This window comes from Leucopleurus acutus (assembly GCF_964270905.1).
Source record: "Leucopleurus acutus genome assembly, chromosome: 2".
Taxonomy (NCBI): domain Eukaryota; kingdom Metazoa; phylum Chordata; class Mammalia; order Artiodactyla; family Delphinidae; genus Leucopleurus; species Leucopleurus acutus.
In genome coordinates this window covers 192,423,222-192,441,982 of record NC_139143.1, presented here as the reverse complement: position 1 = coordinate 192,441,982, position 18,761 = coordinate 192,423,222, and the positions used below count along the sequence as shown (strand labels likewise).

The following is an 18,761-nucleotide window of genomic DNA, read 5'->3' as shown; positions in this document are numbered from 1 at the left end:
GCCCCATTTTTCAGATGAAAAACTGGTGTGGATTCTTCAGCCGCGTCCCCCGCTCAGGCCCCTGTTGCCCGCGTCCTGGCTCTCCTGGGCCCAGTGTGGCCCACATAGCCTCCTCCCCGGTGCTGGTCACCCTTGTCCCCTTCCCCACCCCAGCCCACCCCACTGGCAGGGATGAACCTGACGGGAGGGGCTGGGCCCCTTGGAGACCCTCATCCGAGTGTGAGGGTGACGCGGGAGCTTCACGCCGTGTGTTCTTCATTTTACTAGGAACCCACTCTGGTGGCCCTGCCTTCTTGTGCCCTGGTCAGTGCTGGCGACAGGCCCGTGGACTCTCGGCTCTGTGTCTCCAGGCTCACGTCTTCGGGACCCACGAGCAGCTGTCTTTCAGCCTGGGCTTGGGGACTCACCAGGATACACCAGCGGTGACTTCGCTGGCCCCTTGCCGGCCTCGGTGCCTCCGCCTGGAAGCAGAGGCGGCCACCGCGCCAGCTCTGAGTAGCCCCGCGGCCGGGCAGCGCCACCGTCCACCCGCGCCGGCTCAAGCGCAGGGCTCAGTGTTGTGTCGGTCTCTACGGCGAGAAAACAAGCAGGGCGGCTGCCGGGAGGGGGAGGGGGAGGGGGAGGGAGGGAGGAGGTGCAGGCGCTGAGGAAGCCGAACAGACCGGCGGCGTGGGCGGGGCCGGCCGGGGCTACTTCCTGGCGGGGAAGCGGGCGAAAGTGCCGTCCCTCCAGCTGCCCGCTGAGGCCGGGGTGCCTGCAAGAGCGGGGCTGGGCCTTGTCGGCCGTCGGCACGTGCAGTGCCTGGGGGAGGGGGACCTGCCTGGGGGGGATCTTTAGGTTGCTGAGGAGTGGAGGGCAGCTCCCCTGGGACCCCGCCTGCTGGCGGAGGAGGCTGCACGGGGTCTGGCCCAGCCGCGGCGGTGGCCAGGTCCGGTGTGTCTTGCCTTCGGCCTGCGCCGCCCGCTGGTCCTGCCGCCCACGCCTGGCTCGCCGCAGCCTCCTTTTGGCCCCGGGTCACCCTGATTTCTCTCGGGGCTGCTTGCAGGTCTGGGTGAGGGGCCAGGCTGTCTCCCCCTGCTGCTGCGCCCCTCCTGAGAGCCCCTCCAGGGGAACCCAAGGTCTCCAGCTGACCGGGGAGCCGTTGCCAGTGCCGCTGCGAGAGCGCCCTGGGTCGGGCTCCCTTCCCTTCCCCCTCAGGAGGCCTGCACCTGGAGGAGGAGAGGTGGAGGCAGATGGGCTTTCAGCCACCCTCCTCTGGGTCACCTGCCCACCGGGCCGCACCCACCCGGGGTTCTGCTGTGGCCCCCGTGGCTGGAGGGCGGGGTGGGTGCTCCACGCACGGTCCTGCGGCTCCATCCCCGTCACATTCCCGTCAGTGGCTGGTGTGGACAGGGGAGTTTAGGGGCCCACGTGTGTGCTTCCTGGACAGATGCACCCCCAACGATAAAAAGAAGTGACCTTTTCCTGTAATTAGAATTGGGAGCACAGAAAACCCTCTGGCTTTGAAGTGTGTTTGGACCCCAGTGGGCAGCCTGTGTGCTGCCTTGAGCTCTGGTTCAGATGCATGGTGGTTTTCGCGGAGCTGTGGGGAGCTGGGCGGCAGCTCACGGCAGCCTCCCCAGTGAATTTCTGTCTTCCCCGCCATCACCAGCTCCGTGTGCACTTGGGAGGTGTTGACAAATGGGCTTAAAAGTCTTCTTTGGAGGATCTTATCCTTAACAGGTTAGAGAGTGGTTTCCAAGTTCCCTCGCTCTGGCGTGAGCCAAGGCTCAGCTCCGGGTGGCGCTCGCACGCGCCCTGGGGCTCCACGTGGGTGACACTGGACCGCAGGGCCGGCTTCTGTGGGCAGCCCTTTGCGTCCCCAAGGACGGCGAGTGGCCGCTGCTGAGCCTGTGCAGCTGGGCACCTTGCGGGTCCACGGTGACCGAGCGCGTTGAGGGTCTGGGCTGGCTTCGTAACCCGGCTTTTGTCTGGGAAGCAGGAGGAAAGGGCCTGAAATGCCTACACTTCATCTCTCTTTTGAGGTCTCTCAACTTGTCGCGGGGGGGAGGGGGTTATTGTTTTTTAATGCCATTTCGGATAAAGAAAAAATTAAAAATTTAAGCTATCACCCTGAGTTTTGCCGTTCCTCCTCCAGTCGTGTGATGCCACTTTTAAATGCAAAGATGAGAGCGTCTGAGGTGTGTGCAGGGTCGCTGCAGCCTGCGTGTGTGTTTCGTCCTTGTCTGGCTGACGGCACTGCCCCCCACCCCCAGCTGCCTCTGCCTCCCTCTGAGGTGTGGAAGGCGGGAGAGACGAGAACCCGGGTCCCCAGCTCCCGTTCTGGCCGCGTCTCTGACTCTAGCGTGGGTACCGAGAGGCCAGGACGGCCTCCTGGGCTGGGGTGGGAGGCGGATGGCCCCCTCTGTCTGAAGGGAAGCCCTGGCCCGTTGGGGTCACACGCCATCTCTCTGGCTCTGCACACACCCCTGTCCCGTTGGATTTCATTTACAAAATAACATTTGATCAAAGGTGAAGAGGTGACCCCAGCAGAGCATTGACCCCAGTGTGCGGTCGTGTGCCTGCAAAGCCAGCCCTGGTGTCTCACCTTCAGGTTAAAAAGCCCTCGTGGGAGGGGCCTCCTAGGACCCCCTTCCCGGCCCTCCTCCTGCCCCCGGGGGTGTGTGGGAGTTGGTGTCAGGCTCTGGAGGGCCGGGAGACCCTCATGCTGTGCAGAGATTGGCCGCCTGTCCCCTTTGGGTGGGTACATCTTGGGGATGTTTTTACTTAGATTCTGAAGATGGGGACAGTGCTCCCTGGACAGGAAAAATCCTGATGTGGAGAGAAACGGGGAGCTCCTGACATGGGCAGTTTGGACCCCAAGAACGTCGCGAGCGGCCTCCTCTACCCCCGAGGGTGGTTCAGGCTCTGTGGCCCCCTGCGAGGTGGGCTGCTGGGAGGGTCTGCTCCCGTGGACTGAGCACGGGGCTCCCCTAAGTGGGATGGGGCGTGTGGGCGGTGGACCTCGTCCTCCGAGGGCCTCCCGGGGCCCAGAGAGCTGGGTGCCAGCCAGGGGGAGGGGTCGTTTGAGAGCAGAGAGTCCTCGTCTCTCCCCCCCGGCTGCCTCTTTGGAAGCCCCCCATCCGGCACGGTCAGCACTGGAATTTGGGTCTGGTGGGCGGAGTGCTGAGAGCAACACCGATTCCCTCCTGCCTCTCAGGATGCACGGATTGGGGGCGCTCGGGGTCCATCACGTGCCCTCGCCTGGGGCTGGGCCTCTTTACTGGCGTCGTGTCTGTGTGTCAGTGAAGTCAACTCTGAGGTTGGGATGTGGTTGACCCGTGGGTGTCATGGCAGTGCCCTCGGGACGCTGATGGTGGCCTGGATCTGGGCCTTCTGGGCATGGAGCTCCTGGGCCTTCGAGTCCCTCCACAGAACTGACTAGCCCGCAGCACCTGTGTCACCTTCTCCAGGACCCCGGCCCCCAGGTTCCCGGTCCTTCTTCCGTCCTGGCTCACGCACCCACCCTCCCGAGGCTCCCACTCGGGCGAGTTGTGATGCGTAGCTCGCGGCAGGGCCTGGCGCATGGCAAGCAGGCTTTCTGTGCACAGAGACCTGGGGTCTCGGGCTCCCAGCCCCAGGCCCGGCGGCTCCTCCCGCGGGAGTGGGGGGCGGGTGAGATGGTGGAGCCAAGTCTGGGGACGCGTTCCCGCTTCGGCCTCCAGTAGTGTGTCCTCCAGGGTGGGACACTGAGCAGCCCGAGGCCTCAGCTGCCCTGGGCCCCCAGGTGCTCCGCCATCTGCCGCCCCCTCCGCTCGCAGCCGAGGCCTAGGGTCCCGAGGCCTCAGGAGACCCTCGGCCGGCATCACGTCGGCGTTTGGAGGAGCGGAAGGCCCTTCACTGGAAGGACGTGGGAGGCTGCTGTGTCCCAGCAGCCTCTGATCCTGGCTCAGCGCCCCCGGCCAGCGTCCGCATCGGTGCCCTGACTGATGGGACCAGGCGGGGCTGGGGGCTCTCTCCCCAGGGCCTGTCCCAGGGCCACCCGGGAGCCACCCCACCAGCCTGCCAGGTCTAGGGCTCTGCTCAGTGAAAGGCCTGCCAGGTCCCCGCTGACTCCCGGCCGCCCCGGGCCCGGGCTTCTCTCTGAGGCTCTCACCTGGAGCAGGTGAAAGATCACACATGAGAGTGCCGTGTTATGCGTGTGTGCAGGCTACACGCCCCTACACTTCCGTCCACTCGCGTGTGCCCCGATCTTGTCCTGGTCCGAGCACGGCAGGTGTCAGCTGTGAGTCCGGGGGCGTGTGGGGGGGTGCCCTGGAGGTTTAAGCAGCAGAGGGTGGCCCTGGCCCCCACCCGGCATGGCGTGCAGCTCGGAGGAGGAGGCCAGTGGAGGGGGCCTGGAGCCCGCAAGGCACGGGGGCTGTGTCCCCAGGGGCGGCGAGGGAGACGCCGTGGGTGTGGTGAGGCGCCCACAGAACCCCTGGCGGCAGTTGTGGGTGTGAGCAGAGGGGCCGGGGACAGGCTGGCATCTGGGCACGGACGTGGGGCGGGGGGCAGAACAGGAGAAGGTAGGGGCGGCGGGGCGGCTGGTGACCCGGCAGAGCTGCTGCCCGGCCCGTGTGCCCGCTGCTGCATCGGGGCCCTTGTCTGGGGACAGCGCCCCAGCGTCCTGGTGGCTCCTGCGTCAGAGGCTTGTTGGGGGTCGAGGGTGAGGCCGACCTTCCCGAGGGGCCTTGGTGGGGTGAGGGCCGCATGGGGCACGGTGGTGTCCAGCCCCGCCCCTCCCGCTGCCCCGTAAACTGTCCTCTTCCTCTCAGGCTGGTTCTTAGTCACCCTCCAGAAGGGCGGCCCCAGTGCCCTGTGTTGCCTGCCGGCTTTCTCTCTTGTTCTGGATGGCGAGGCCTGTTGGCCCTCCTCCCTCTCTGCCCAGGGGCTGGAGGCCTGGCGACCACTATGCCCCCCCCACCCCCCCGGCCGGTCAGGGCGCTGGGAAAGACGCTGTCCCTCACCACTCCTCAAGGACATTGTCCTAAGAGTAGAATGAGCCCCAGAACAGCTTCATTGTTCTCGGGGTTCTGGTGTTTGGGGTTTTTTTTGTAAAGTCCTTTTAACAGTTACTTTCCAGTGACCGCTAAGGAAAAGAAAAGGTTCCGTTCCACCCTGCCTGGTCCAGCGGGGGACTTCCCCTGATTTTCTGATGCTAAAAGGGAGGTTTTGCAGGGGTGTGGGAGGCCTTGTGCAGCAGGGCTGGTGGCGGGTCCGTGACGTGGCGAGGACTGTAGGGCCACCGGAGGCCTCCCCGTGTCGGGGCTGATGTCCAGGGTCTTCAGGGACACCCCTTCCCAGAGCCCCGCCCCGCCCCTCCCATCCCCTCCCTGCATTCTCCTCCACAGGAGGGTTGGTGGGGGTGGGTGGGAGGACCTCCCTCTGGGAGCCAGGCCAAAGGTCCCTCCTTGCGGAGGGAATGCTGACCCCTCCATCGGGAGCCGCTGAGGTCTGGTTCCCAGGGGAGGGGCAGTGACTGTTTCCTTAGAAAAGTCTTAACTTGTTCTCATCGATGGTGTGGAAATAACAGAAAAGGTGACCCATTTAAGTTTAAAAAAAATCAAAGCAAATCTGTAAAACTGCTATTTTCACTTCATTTTGGGGTTTGGGGTTGTCTTGCAAATTTAATCCGCTTCCTCTGTACCACAGTAATCAGAAAATAGGTTAATTTAAGCATAATATGAAACATGAATTATCACGTGGAAAATATTAATGGTACTTACAAAAATAGCTCTGCAGTTTCTAGAACTGTGAAATCTGCAGGACCGTCCATGACGCAGCCCTTGGGCTGATTTAGAGGTAGTGGTCCCAAGCGTGGGGGCTGAGAGCTACGCTGTAGGAGACGTGGGTGCTGTTGGCAGGACTTTGTCACAAAGCCTAGGTGGGATGCGGTGGCCCGGAGCCCCACCATCGCCCCGGGGAGCCACACTCTCTCCTCTGCGGCCTCCCTCTGAGGCGAGGCGGGCATCCCTGCAGGAAGGAGCCTGCGATTCCCTGCTGCGCCCACCCCGGGCAGGGGTTCAGGGGCCCAGCAGGGCTGGCCCCGGTCTTGGCGGTGGGTCCGCGTGGCTGCAGGAGCGGGGCTGACTGCCCGCCCCTCGAGCTGCTGCTGCGGTCCCTGTGGGCAACAGGCTCACCCCGGGCGGGAGAGTCCAGCAGAGCGGGGTGGGGTGGGGTCGCTCTGCGGGGTGCCATGTGCCTGCCCGGCGCTGGTGCCCACCCACATGCACAGCTTCTCTCTGTGTCTGCTCCCCTCCGGCTGTGTCTCTTTGGGTATTCCCACCCTGTGCTCCTCATGTGTAGGGTCTGTGGGCGTCTGCCCCTCTCCATGGTTATGGGTTCTTGAGGGACTTTCCCCTGCATGGTGGGCGGGGGCCCCAGGCCCTTGTTGGTCGTGGTGGGCCTCCTGGGCCAGCACGTGACGTGGGCGTGTCCTCCTGGGCTCAGCTCCACACTGCCACGGGGACGCTCGCTTGTCTTCTCCGGTGTCAGAGTGTGCGGACCGGGGTTCCGGGGCTGAGAAGCGGGGCTGGAGGCTGCTGCCCCCGCCGATCTCCGGGAATCCCAGCCTGACGGCTGTGACAGCTCCACCTCCACCGGGGTTCAGAGAGGTGGGGATGGGTTGCTTTGAAGGCCCCATGCTGCCCAGCAGGAACTTTTCATCTCTGTTTGTGGTCCTGGCTGTTTTTCTGCTGATCCGTTAAATGACGGGAAAATTGCAGAATGAGCAGCTGGACCGTGGGGCGCTCTGAATGTCACGGAGAGACCCCAGGCTCCCTGGCCGGCCCCTGCCCCACGGGGGTCTCCCCGGGACCCCCGCCTCGAGCCCCCGCCGGGCTGCGGTCACTGACACTCACCTGTCCCTGCTCTGGGGGACAAATCCTGGGGCTTGGACGTCTCAGGGATGCTTCCAGTGCGTTTCTTGCTCCTCACCTAGAATCCGGGTGACAGACCCTCAGTCCTGCCTCAACTCCAGACCAGCAGTGACTTTCTAATTCAGAAATATCAGTTAGGAGTGGAATTCCGTCTTAAGATTCAGTTAGAAATAGATGTGTTGTATTAAGATTCCTAGACTTTTCTTTTCTTTTTTTTGTAAGATTGCTATGGGTTTTTTTGTAAACGTGGTTTTCGTATGCCGTCTGTAACTTTTAAAAAATGCTCCCTTAGACACGTTTTTGCCGATTTGTACATTTGTAAGACCGTCTCTCACCGCTTTTCTGAGGCCTCAGTCTGGGGGGTGCAGGCTCGTTCTTGCGGGTGGAAGGCCCCTGAGGTTGGGGGCCGGGGTGGGGGGACTGCTTTGCCTTCCGAGTGGCTCGTAAGATGGTGATGGGGCCACAGGTGATGCCGAGTTGATCCCCCAGAGGGTGCTGCCCCTGGGTGCCGACCTGGGCGTGCCCACGTGCCCATGTCTTGGCAGGGGACCTAGGTCTTCAGCTGCTGAGGGTCGGGGCACAGAGCGGGGAGGGCCAGAGGGCGGGTGCTGGTGGGGGGAGCGGGTGGATGCCGGCCAGCGCGCTGAAGGTTCTCCTGCCCCCTGCTGTGTGAGGTGGTGGCCTGAGCAGCGCCCTCTGACCCTACCTGTGAAGTGGCACCAGGCTTGAGAGAGCCAGCCGGGGCGGGGCTTCCGGGGCGCCCACTGCCAGGACGCCAGGCCACAGGGTTTGGGAGGCGGGGGCCGGGGTGGGCCTCAGGACCTCGGGGCCGCCCTCCGTGTCGAGCCTCTGCACTTGTGTGCAGCCCCACACCCACCCGCCATGGGACCCTGGCCAGGGCCACGTTGTCACCCTGGACATGCCCTGGCTGCCCGGCCAGGTGCCCAGTGGATGCCAGCCCCGCTGGGACCTTGCCTGACCCCTGACGCCGTCTCGGTGCCATGGACCTTGAGCGGCTCCCCGGGCTCCTCAGTCAGGAACCCTCGATCCTCAGTGGTTGGGTTTTTCAACCAACAGTTCCTCTTATTTTTCTAATAGATATTTTTAGTAATAGCTTTGTTGAGATGTAATTCGCGTGCCAGAAAATGCGCCCTTTCTAAGAGTATGACCCAGTGAGTTTTAGTATATGCCACCCATCACCGTCGTCTAATTTTAGGACGTTTCCATCACCCCGAAAGAAACCCGTGCCCCGTGGGCCCCCCATCACCCAGCACCCACCGATGCACTTCCTGTCTGTGGAATCTCCCGTTCTGGACGTTTCACGGGAATGGGACCATGTGGCCTCTCACGTCTGCTCCTCTCACCAGGTGCTGTGTCCTCACGGCTCCACCGTGTCGCGTGTCTGTGCCTCACTCCTTGTCAAGGCCGAGCGATACTCGGTGTGTGGATGGATGGGACCACGTTTTGTTTTTTCATTCACCCACTGACGGACATTTGGCTGTTACGAATAATGCTGCTTTGAATACTCGTGTCTGATGTTTTTGCGGGTGTGTTTTCAGTAATCTTGAGTACAGGCCCAGGAGTGGAGTTGCTGGACTGTACGGCAGTTCTGTAGACTGTTCCACGGCGACGGTAACTCTGTTCCTCCACCAGCAGCACACAGTGTTCCGGTTTCTCCACATCCTCACCGCCGCTTTTTTTTTTTTTTTTTTTTTTTTTTTTTTTTGGTACGCGGCCCTCTCACTGTTGTGGCCTCTCCAGTTGCAGAGCACAGGCTCCGGACGCGCAGGCTCAGCGGCCATGGCTCACGGGCCCAGCCGCTCCGCGGCATGTGGGATCTTCCCGGACCGGGGCACGAACCCGCGTCCCCTGCATCGGCAGGCGAACTCTCGACCACTGCACCACCAGGGAAGCCCCCTCTCACCGACGCTTTGTAGCGTCCATCCTTTCAACAATTACAGCCGTCCTAGTGAGTGTGAAGGGGCACCTCATGGTGTTTTTTTAAATTCTACTTTTTTGGGGGGATGGTTGTAGGTTCACCTGCAGGCGTACGAGGTGACAGGTATTCCCGTGCACTTGGTCTAGATTCTGGTACCAGGTGTGAGTCCCTCTTTCTAGTCCTCTCGGGTATTTACTGGGGGTCACGGGGTGGTTGTACACCAGCTTTCCTGGCAGCTGCCCCGGGTCACATCCCTGCCAGTGGCGCGCAGGCTCCCGATTTCCCTGAATCCTCACGACACTTGCTTTCTGGTTGTGATCGTCGCCGTCCTGATGGGTGTGAGGTGCGTTTCCCTGACGGTCAGTGACACTGAGCACGTCTTCACGTGCTTGCGCTTGTTGGCTGTGTGCGCGCCACCTTGGGAGCAATGCCTGTCCAAGGCCTTCGCCCTTGAGATGGCTTGTTTTTGTCTCGAGTTTCCGTTCTCATGTGTTCTGGATCCAGGTCCCTTATCAGAGGTGATTGCAGAGGTTTTTTTCCGTTGTGTGTGCTGTCTTCTCACCTTCTCGATGGTGTCCTTTGAAGCACAAATGTTCTGATGCTGCTGAATTCCCCCTTTGCTATTTCGTCTTTGGTTCCTTGTGCTTTGGTATCATCTAAGCGGCTCACTGGGGGTGGGGCTCACACCGTTGGAGCCCTCATGGTTCCTCCAGACGCTTCACCTTCAGGTTTTCTCTGAGATGGTTTGAGGAAGCAGTTTATCGTAGGGGAGCTGCACAGAAACAGTCTCGGCCTTAGGGAGCCGGGAGGGCCCTCCCCTGGCCGCCCTCACCCCGAGAGCCCGGTGAGGACGTGAGGAGCAGAGGGGAGGTTTGGCTTGTGTCCTTTCAAGGACCCGCTTTCCAGCCGTGTGGAAAATGAGCTCATAACGGTGGCAGCGCAGGTCCAGCAGCCCCTGACGCCCAGGCCGGGCTGCGCTCGGCCGCCTTCGTCCTGACCGGTGGCCCGTGGGCGGGGCCTCGCCGCAGCGGCTCTCTCCGATCTTGGTCTCCTGGGCGTTTGGGTGATCCTGCTGCTTCCCCCGCACTGGCCTGGGGGGAGGTGCCGTGGGCTCTGGACCATCGTCACAGCTTCCTGGAGCAGTTGGTGTTGCAGGTTGGCGGCCAGTGGTCTCGCCCCTCCGCCTCTGCCTTCTGCACGGGACCGGCAGCAGTCACTCTCCCCACGCCCACCCGGTCCTCCCGGCGCGTCCCAAAGCCCTTCCCTGAAATCCCTGAAGTGAGAGCCGCCTTGGATGGTGGGTGAGGCGCTCTCGTGGCCCCTAGCACAGCCTGCCTCGGCCTTTGGTGCAGAATCTGTGGGACTGTGAGCTGGCAAAGGGGAGCCGCTGCCTGCAGGTCGGCTCTGAGGCTGGCTGCTCTCCCAGCACACGCGCCGCCGCCTGGTGAAGAGGTGGAGCGGGGGTGGGTGGGGAGGGGATGATATAGGGGGTGCAGGCAGGTATGTTGCACAGCAGGGCACGTGCCTCTGGAGGACACCCCCAGCTCTGTGCGAGCTTCCCCTGGAAGGTGTGCGCTCACAGCCGAGAGATGGGGACGTGGCCCCTCGTGTTGATCTGTGGGGGCTGCTCGCTGCCTCCGGGGAGAGGCTGGCGCTCTTCCTGTATCTGCTGGCTGGGCTGGGTCAGCCTGGGGTCCGGGGGGCAGGGGGTGACACCGAGGCTGATGTCCTTCTAACAAGTTGACGACCAGGGTCTGGCGGCTGGACAGTGCGTGTCACCTCCTGGCCGAGCACAGTGCCTGGCCGGACCCTCATCCGGGCCTGGCCCCCGAGGTGGCAGAACTCCCGCCCCCAGCAAAGAGTTGGGGGAGCCAAGTGTCGTTTCCTCCGTGGGGCAGGTCTTCCGTCCAGGCCGTGCTCCTTGGCCAGCGGCGCAGGTCTCACTGGGTGGACGCGCCCACCTGGCCCCCCAGACACATTGTCTAGTGCTGTTGGACCAGAGGGCGTGTGGGGACCAGCCGCCCTCAGCCCTGCAGAGCGCCCAGGGCAGCGGGCATCCTGGCCTTAGGCCCCGAGGCCAGAGGGGACGCCTCTGTGCTGCGAGAAAACAGACCGATCCAGCCCGGGGACGGGGGCGGTTACCACTCTCCTCTGGCTGCCAGTGCGCGGCCTGCACAGCTGAGCGTCGCATGTGCACGACCCTGAGCAGGTGTGTGTGCTCCCTGGGGGTGCAGGGAGGCCCCTCATCCTGACGGCCCGGGGCGCCCTGGACAGACGCCTGCCGCCATGCAGTTGGCGGATCTCAGGGCAGCGCGGCGCCCGTCTGGGCGGGTGGAGCCCTGTCACCTGCACATCCCACAAGGGCTCACGGATGCAGTCGTGGACCTGAGCAGGGAGGTGACTTGCTCCAGCCGGGCAGCCACCTGGGTGGCATGCACTCCCACGTGCTCCATGCTGGGCCCAGCCCGGGCAGCCCCGCTGTGCCGTGTTCAGGCGGCATCTCCCTCAGCCCTGCCTGCGTGTCTGTGTTCGAGGCCTGAGTCTGAGCCTTCCTCTCTGAGCCCCGGGCCCTTTGGGGCTGGTCCTGCCCTTGCTGCTGGGCTTCTCTTGCTGTGTCCCGTGCAGGTTAGCGCTGGGCGGCTCTGTGCCCTGCTGGTCCCCGGCTCTGCATTGCGGTTAGTGGGATCCGCCCTTCTGTACTGCTAGGGTCGCCCCAGAGCTGGGAACGTGGAGGGGGGGGTGGTATGCCCCAGCGCTCTGTGTGTGCGGACGTCACGCCGTGCGCTCAGGCCTCAGCCCGGTGCCACGAGCTGCATCTGGAACGTTCTTTCTCCTTTCTTTCCTCCCCCACGTACGTTGTCGCTTTCTGTTTTAAGATGTCCAAGGTGTAGGGCATAAGAAACGGAGCACGGCGCGGCAGGGCAGGCCCATGGGGTAGGGACTGCCAGCATCCGGGGGCTCCTGAGGTCCCCAGATGTGCAGGCCAGGGCCCAGCGTCCAGGCCCTCGTGCTACCAGGCCCTGGGGCTCTCAGTGCAGCCCCAGGGGGCTGGGGGTGGGGACTCAGAAAGCCAGGGTGAGCTTCGTCTTCGATGGCCCAAAGCCCTCCTTCCGCCCCTTCCCCACCTCTGGGCCTTAGCACAGGGTGTAGGCTGCTCTGCCAGTGGGTCCAGGGCCTGCTGCCTGCAGGGAGGAGCCCCCCAGGTTTGCCTGGCTGGGCTGGCCTGCAGGGCCTGTGGGGCTCAGGTACTAAGTATGGCCCTTGGGAGCACAAGGTGGGGGACGCTGGAAGCCCCCCCGGCCCGGTCTGCCTGCTGCTGTTGCACTGGTCTCTGGCGGTGGCCACAGTCCCAGCAGCCGTCCACACTCCACTCCACCCATATCCAGCGGGCCCCACGGTTTGGTGCCTCTGACTTGGCTGACGCTCCTGGCCTGGCCGGACATGAAAGTCACAGGAGTGACAGCACTCCCAAATCGTACCCCCAAATCCTTGCAGACGTACACAGGTCCCTGGGTGACACACAGACCCCACAGTGGGGAGCGCCCTACGGGCAGATGCGTGTCCTGTCCTCCGTGGTGACGGACGCGCATGGCCGCTGAGCAGTCCTGCGTGGCGGCACCCTGTGGCGGTGCGGTGTCTCCTGGGACCCACGTCTTGGCGCTATCCCTACAGGCTTCTCAGTCAGGCAGCACCCCCACCCCCCGCGCTGGGGCATGTGCACGGGGCACGTGCTCCCACCCGGGTCCACGTTTGTGGGGAAGTGGCCATGGGCGCCCAGCCCCACTGCCGGGGAGCGTCCTGGGCTTCGAGGCACCCAGCGGGGTCAGGAGCCGGAGGCCACAGGCTCACCTCCTCGCACGGGGGGACGTGCGGCCATGGCCACACACAGCTCTGTCCCTGACTGCCTGCTGTCGCTGGCCCGTCCTTCCCAGGGCTTTGAGGAGGCCGCACTCCCTCGGGGCCCTGGCAGCCCCGTGCCCGCCCAGCCTCGGTCCACAAGCCCCTCTTCCGCTGCTTCCTCGTTTTCGTAACCGGTCGGCTGCGCTTCCTGGAGGGCGCACTGGGGTCCGGAGTCTCAGGGGCTGCTCGGCTTCCCGAGTTGCCTCCCCGCGTCCTGGGTGGACCAGGGCTCAGGGTGAGGCGGGGGCAGGAGGCTCCGGCCCTTCTCCCAAGTGGGAAGCCGCCTCTGCCGCACGGCTCATCTGACACCCGCCACGAGGCTCCCTGAGGTTTCTCGGAATCGGAGGAGCCGGCGGGGCCGCTGTGGCTTCTCTCCCTTGAGAACTGGGCTCAGACAGGAAACCCCACCCTTGTGGGTGTCGCCCGGTCTAGGCATCACCACGACTCCTTTCCCCTGAAAAGCAGCACCAAGTGGGTCTCTCTTTCCTGAGTGTTTTCAGGTCTGAGCAGACGGTCCCCGCTGTCTGTGGGACCCCCGAACCGTCTCCTGGGGCTGGGTGGGCAGGCTGTTTGTTGGAACAGCTGCCCTGTGCGGGGACCGACCCACAGGTCTGGGGCCCGAGGGCTACACGTTGCCTGGAGCAGAGCTAGGGAGCCTGGCTCCCTGGCTGCGGGGTCGGGGGAGGGCCCCTGCGCACACACCCACGCGTGCTGGCTCCTTCACCCTGGGGGGCCTGGCCCAGCCTGGCCCCCTGTCTCTTGAGTTCTGTGGTGATGGCTCTGCTGACCCTTGGGTCAGTTCTGGGGTTCAGTATTTTCTCCAAGTGCCCCCTGGGGCAGAAGGAGCCCCTCCCCCCATCCACCCCACCCCTCTTGAGGTCTGGCCTGGGGGTGATGGGCACTGTCCCCCAGCCCCTCGCCCTCAGTGGCCTCCCGGATACGCCCAGGCTCCGGCCGGGGCGGGGTGGGGGAGGCACCGTCCGTCCTCCAAAGACTGTTCTGTTTTCTTGGGGAGGGACCCTGTGTCCTCAGGCCTCTGGTGCCAGCAGACTGGGGGGAAGTTTGACACCAGCCCAGGAGGCCACTTGGGCCACAGCGTCCAGCAGACACAACGCCCGGCTGCTGGGCCCGGGGTCGCTGTCCCAAGCTTCCTTCCCTGACAGCAAGACTTGGGAAAGTCGAGGGGGCTTCCTTGCCAAGCTGAACACAGTTCATTTTGGGAATGTTCCTTCAGGCGGGGAGGGGGCACGGCCCAGGGCTGCCCTGCCAGCCTAGCGTGCAGCTGCCCCAGGCCCCATGTGGTGAAGTCCAGAACTCTGGGGGTGCTGCGTGGCGCCCCTGGAAAGCTCTGCGTGGCGCCGACAGGGCCCTATGCTCAGCCAGCGAGCCTGCCTGCCGGGCCGCCTCTTCCAGACCGGCGGTGGCCTGAGGGTAGGGGCAGGGGTCCCTCCTGCTCTCTTGCACCAGTGCCCGGTGGGCGTGTGTGCAGCACTGCTGTGGGGCCGGGCCTGCCCTGGGTGATGAGTCGGGCAGGGTGTACGCGTCCCTGGACACGCCTCATGCTCAGCTGCGTCTGAGACTGGGCCCTGGGGGACCCCTCGCAACCTGCCAACGGGAACTTCTGTGTTGCTCACAGGTCTCCGAGCCCCCGGCCTCCGTAAGAAAAGCAGACGACGCCCCCTCCCAGCACCCCACACCCTCCGAGAAGGACAAGCAGTCTGGCTGGCTGCGGACTCTGGCCGGCTCCTCCAGCAAGGTGCCGTGTGGCCCGGGCGTGCGGGGCGGGCGCGCGGGGCGGCCTGGGGCCCAGCCTCTGACGGCGCCTCTCTCCCGACAGAGCCTGGGCTGCATCCACCCTCGCCAGCGCCTCTCTGCCTTCCGACCCTGGTCCCCTGCGGTTTCTGCGAGTGACAAAGAGCTCTCCCCACACCTCCCAGCCCTGATTCGAGACAGGTGAGTACCCGCCAGCTCTGATGGGCATGTCTGCGTCCCAGCTCAGCCTGACCCTGCTGTGGGGCCCCGAACCAGTCGGGGAAGCAGGTTCCCGCTTTAATCATCACTGAGCTCGACGGGCACATGGTCTGGAGGCTGTGTGTCAGATCCCCAGCCCCCCGGTTGAGGCAGCTGCAGAAGTGCTGGCTCTTTGATGGCATGGGGGGTGGGGGGGGGGACGCTAGGATTTTCTGTGGCGTCTGGAGTTGGCCGCGCGCTCTGCATTGGCTGTGGCCTGTCCCACGTATGGTGGCTGGTCACCGTGTTGCAGCTCCCCCAGGGCCCCGGGCTGTAGTGTCCGCTCCCTTGCACGGTCCATGGGAGCCGGGGCCGTGATGGGGGGTGGTGTGCAGCGGAGGTGCGGAGACATGCAGGGGCACAGGGGCGGGGTGAGGGGCCGCAGGGGGCAGATGCCGAGGCCCCGATGCCCGCCACACCCCTGCAGCTTTTACTCCTACAAGAGTTTTGAGACGGGCGTGGCCCCCAACGTGGCCCTAGCACCGCCAGCCCAGCACAAGGTGGCGAGCAGCCCGCCCTGCGCCACGGTCGTCTCCCGGGCCCCCGAGCCCGTCACCAGCTGCGTCCAGCCTCGGAAGCGGAAGCTGACAGTGGACACCCCTGGAGCCCCGGAGACGCCGGCACCCGGGCCTGCCCCCGAGGAGGAGAAGGACTCGGAGGCCGAGGTGGAGGTGGAGGGAAGAGAGGAGTGTGAGTGCGGCCGCAAACCTGCCCCGGGGCGGCGGGGGCGCCCGCCCGTTCTTCCGGGGGCGGCCCCTGCTGACCCGCGCCCCCGCCGCCTGCCTTGCAGTCACCTCCTCGCTGTCCTCGCTGTCCTCCCCGTCCTTTACCTCATCCGGCTCCGCCAAGGACCTGAGCTCCCCGGGCCTGCTCGCCCTGCCTGCGGCGCCCGGCGCCCCCGATGCCGCGGCCCCCGCCGACGCCCCGAGCAGCGGGCTGGAGGCCGAGCTGGAGCATCTGCGGCAGGCCCTGGAGGGCGGCCTGGACACCAAGGAAGCCAAAGAGAAGTTCCTGCACGAGGTGGTGAAGATGCGCGTGAAGCAGGAGGAGAAGCTGAGCGCCGCGCTGCAGGCCAAGCGCAGCCTCCACCAGGTGGGGCGGGCGGGGGCCGGCGGGGGCACGAGTGTGCGGGGAAGGAGCGGGCGCTGCCCCGCCGGCCCCTTGCGCGCCGGTTCCGGGCCGCTCCACCCGGGACTGCTTCCTTTCCCGGCGGGGGCTGGAGGCCCTGCGGTTGTGCCATCGGCCCCCTGGTCGCCTTGTGCGCCACCTTGTGGGGGGCGGGGCTGTCACCCCAGGGCTCAGCTGCATTCACACCTCAGCCGGCGTCTGACACATGGCCCCAGCACAGCACAGCCCTGTCAGCCCCGAGAGCCCCATTTCCACCACTCTCTCAGAAACCCGCACCAGTTCCCTGGTTCTGGTTGGAGGTGTGGCTCCCCACATGCATCTTCATGAGCGTGTTGGGGGCTGGGGCTGAGACCCCGAAAAGGGCCGCCGCCTCTCCTTCTGGCTGCGTAGGGTCCCCGGGGCCCCCAGATGACACCGTGCCTGGGGGAGCCCCCTCCCCCGGCCACAGGGACTCCCCCCGGGCTGTGCACGGTGGGCACCGGAGGGCCGGGGCCGGAGAGGCCTGGCGTGAGGGCGCCCCTGAGCCGGCGCCCTCGCCCCAGGAGCTGGAGTTCCTGCGCGTGGCCAAGAAGGAGAAGCTGCGGGAGGCCACGGAGGCCAAGCGCAGCCTTCGGAAGGAGATCGAGCGGCTCCGGGCTGAGAATGAGAAGAAGATGAAGGAGGCCAACGAGGCGCGGCTCCGCCTGAAGCGGGAACTGGAGCAGGCGCGGCAGGCGCGCGTGTGCGACAAGGGCTGTGAGGCCGGCCGCCTGCGGGCCAAGTACTCGGCCCAGGTATGTGGGCTGTCCGGCCGGGGAGGACACGTGCACCGTCCGTCGGCATCTCAGGGTCCCTCCCCTCCTCGCGGGGCCGCCCCGGGCGTGGGGAGCCTGCAGGCCAACCTGGCCCTGCTGGGCTTTGGGGTCCTCCTTCCACGGGGGTGTCCTGGCCCCAGGCTCTCCTCACCTCCTGTCCTGGGGGGAGGGCCGCACCCATACCCGCACCCATACCCGCACCCTCACCCTCATGCACCGTTAAAAGTCACAGCCTGTCCCAGTTGGCCACCCTGCCTGGCCTGGGGTCGGGAGACGGGGTCCCATCTCACGGCCATCTCCGGGGCCCGGGCCGGGGCCCAGGAGGCTGAGAGGTGCCCCGAGGCCTCCGCGCTCGGGGCTCGGGTAGTTCCCCAACTCAGGGTCTCCGCGGGCAGGGTTGGTGCCGCCCGGGAAGCTCCCCCAGGCCCTGCCAGGCTCACCAGCCCGGGTCCAGTGGGCGGCAGGCGGGGCGAGCCTGTGATGGGCCGGAGGGTCAGGCCGGGGCCGGGGCGGCGGCCAGGTGGGGAGCGGGCCCGGCTAACGTGGGGCGTCCCCTTCCAGATCGAGGACCTGCAGGTGAAGCTGCAGCACGCGGAGGCCGATCGCGAGCAGCTGCGGGCTGACCTCCTGCGGGAGCGGGAGGCCCGGGAGCACCTGGAGAAGGTGGTGAAGGGGCTGCAGGAGCAGCTGTGGCCACGGCCCCGCTCTGAGGCCACGGGCGGCGAGAGCACGGCCGAGCTGGAGCCCTAGCCGGACCCACTGTCTGCTGCGCGGGGCGGACGCCACAGGGTGGGCGGGCGGGCGGGCGGGCAGGTGGGTGGCGGGGCTGGGGGCTCCGTGCCGGCGGGGCTGCTCCCCACCCCCCACCCCGGCCCCCCCAGCCCCGGTCCATATAGCACAACGTCTTACTGTGCCTAGAACCAAGCAAGTGTTTGGAACCACATACTTTTGGAATCCACTGCAAAATTTTCTACTGGCCAAGGTCAAGCAAGCACGCCGGTCCCCACCTGCAGCCGGCGTCGAGGCCAGCTCGGTAGCTGCAGCTGGCGCTCCGCTTGCCGGATCGTTCTAACATTTACACTTTTGTGATAAGCTATTTAAAACCCATAAGGAGACTTGATATTCAAAGAAATCAACATGTTTTTTAATGACTAACTTTTAAAAGCCCCACCCACACGTGACGCCACCTGAGGACCCGCCAGGGAGCCAGGGTGGCAGCCGCCCTGCCCCTCGAAGCCATCACAGCTCATCCCGCGCCCGCGGCCGCGTGACAACACAAAGGGTTTTTCTCCAGAGTCTATTTTTTCAGCCACAAGGAACCCCGTCTCCTGTGCTGCCACCGGGAAGGGCACGGAGAGCACCGCGCAGGCACGATGAGCTGGAACACTGCCGCCTTACCCGCCCGCCGCTCCGGCCCGCCTTCCACAGGTGTGTCCGCAGGTGTGCTTGGAGGCGACGGGAGATGGGTCCGCGCTGGCTGGGCACACGCGCCCTCGGCCAGGCAACCCTCTCAATTCGGCAAACGTTGCTCCTTCTGTTTGGGGACTGAGGCTGCAGCATTGGAACAAAACACAGCATTATTTCACTTCTTGTTTGTTCGTTCATTTAAACATATATTTAGAACTGCACTTTGTCAAAAATCTTCCCTTCTCTTTTTATTCCCCAGTTAACTGAGGTTTTTACTTTCAAATACTGCAAACCGATTTATAGAGCATTCACATCCTAAGTGCTCAAGTGTTTAGAAACCCCTCTGGTGCTTGGTTGAACAAGGGAATCACACGAAAACGAAAATGCAAAAACTGAACTTCGGGGGGTAGTTCTGTGCCTTCCAGCATCTTGTACAGCAAACCCTGACTTGTCTTTTTACCCCCAAAATATGTCTTCAGTAGCTATTGAATCTGCCACTATCACAATGAGTTACTTGCATTTATTCCAAATAATCTCGTTTACTCTCAACTGTATGCGAATTGTATAAGGTTTCTTATGCCCAAGCTTGAAAAATGATTTCCCAGTAGACGAGGTGGCTGCCCGTCCTAAAATCATGGTATTTATTTACATGGAGAGATCTTACCAGAACCCTCTGCCCGACTC

The 18,761-nt window shown here is 64.4% G+C and overlaps 1 protein-coding gene across 1 annotated transcript in view; it reads left to right on the top strand.

Moving 5' to 3' along the window:
- SKI (SKI proto-oncogene) overlaps positions 1-17,420 on the top strand; it is a gene marked incomplete at its 3' end in the record, with an annotated part of 57,967 nt that extends 40,547 nt beyond the window's left edge. Inside the window, exons 2-7 of the mRNA XM_082834561.1 lie at positions 14,375-14,494; positions 14,576-14,691; positions 15,176-15,438; positions 15,539-15,840; positions 16,419-16,649; positions 17,232-17,420. Of these exons, the coding sequence (XP_082690687.1) occupies positions 14,375-14,494; positions 14,576-14,691; positions 15,176-15,438; positions 15,539-15,840; positions 16,419-16,649; positions 17,232-17,420 (1,221 nt within the window). The remainder of the gene's footprint in view (positions 1-14,374; positions 14,495-14,575; positions 14,692-15,175; positions 15,439-15,538; positions 15,841-16,418; positions 16,650-17,231) is intronic.
- Positions 17,421-18,761: the final 1,341 nt, after the last annotated feature.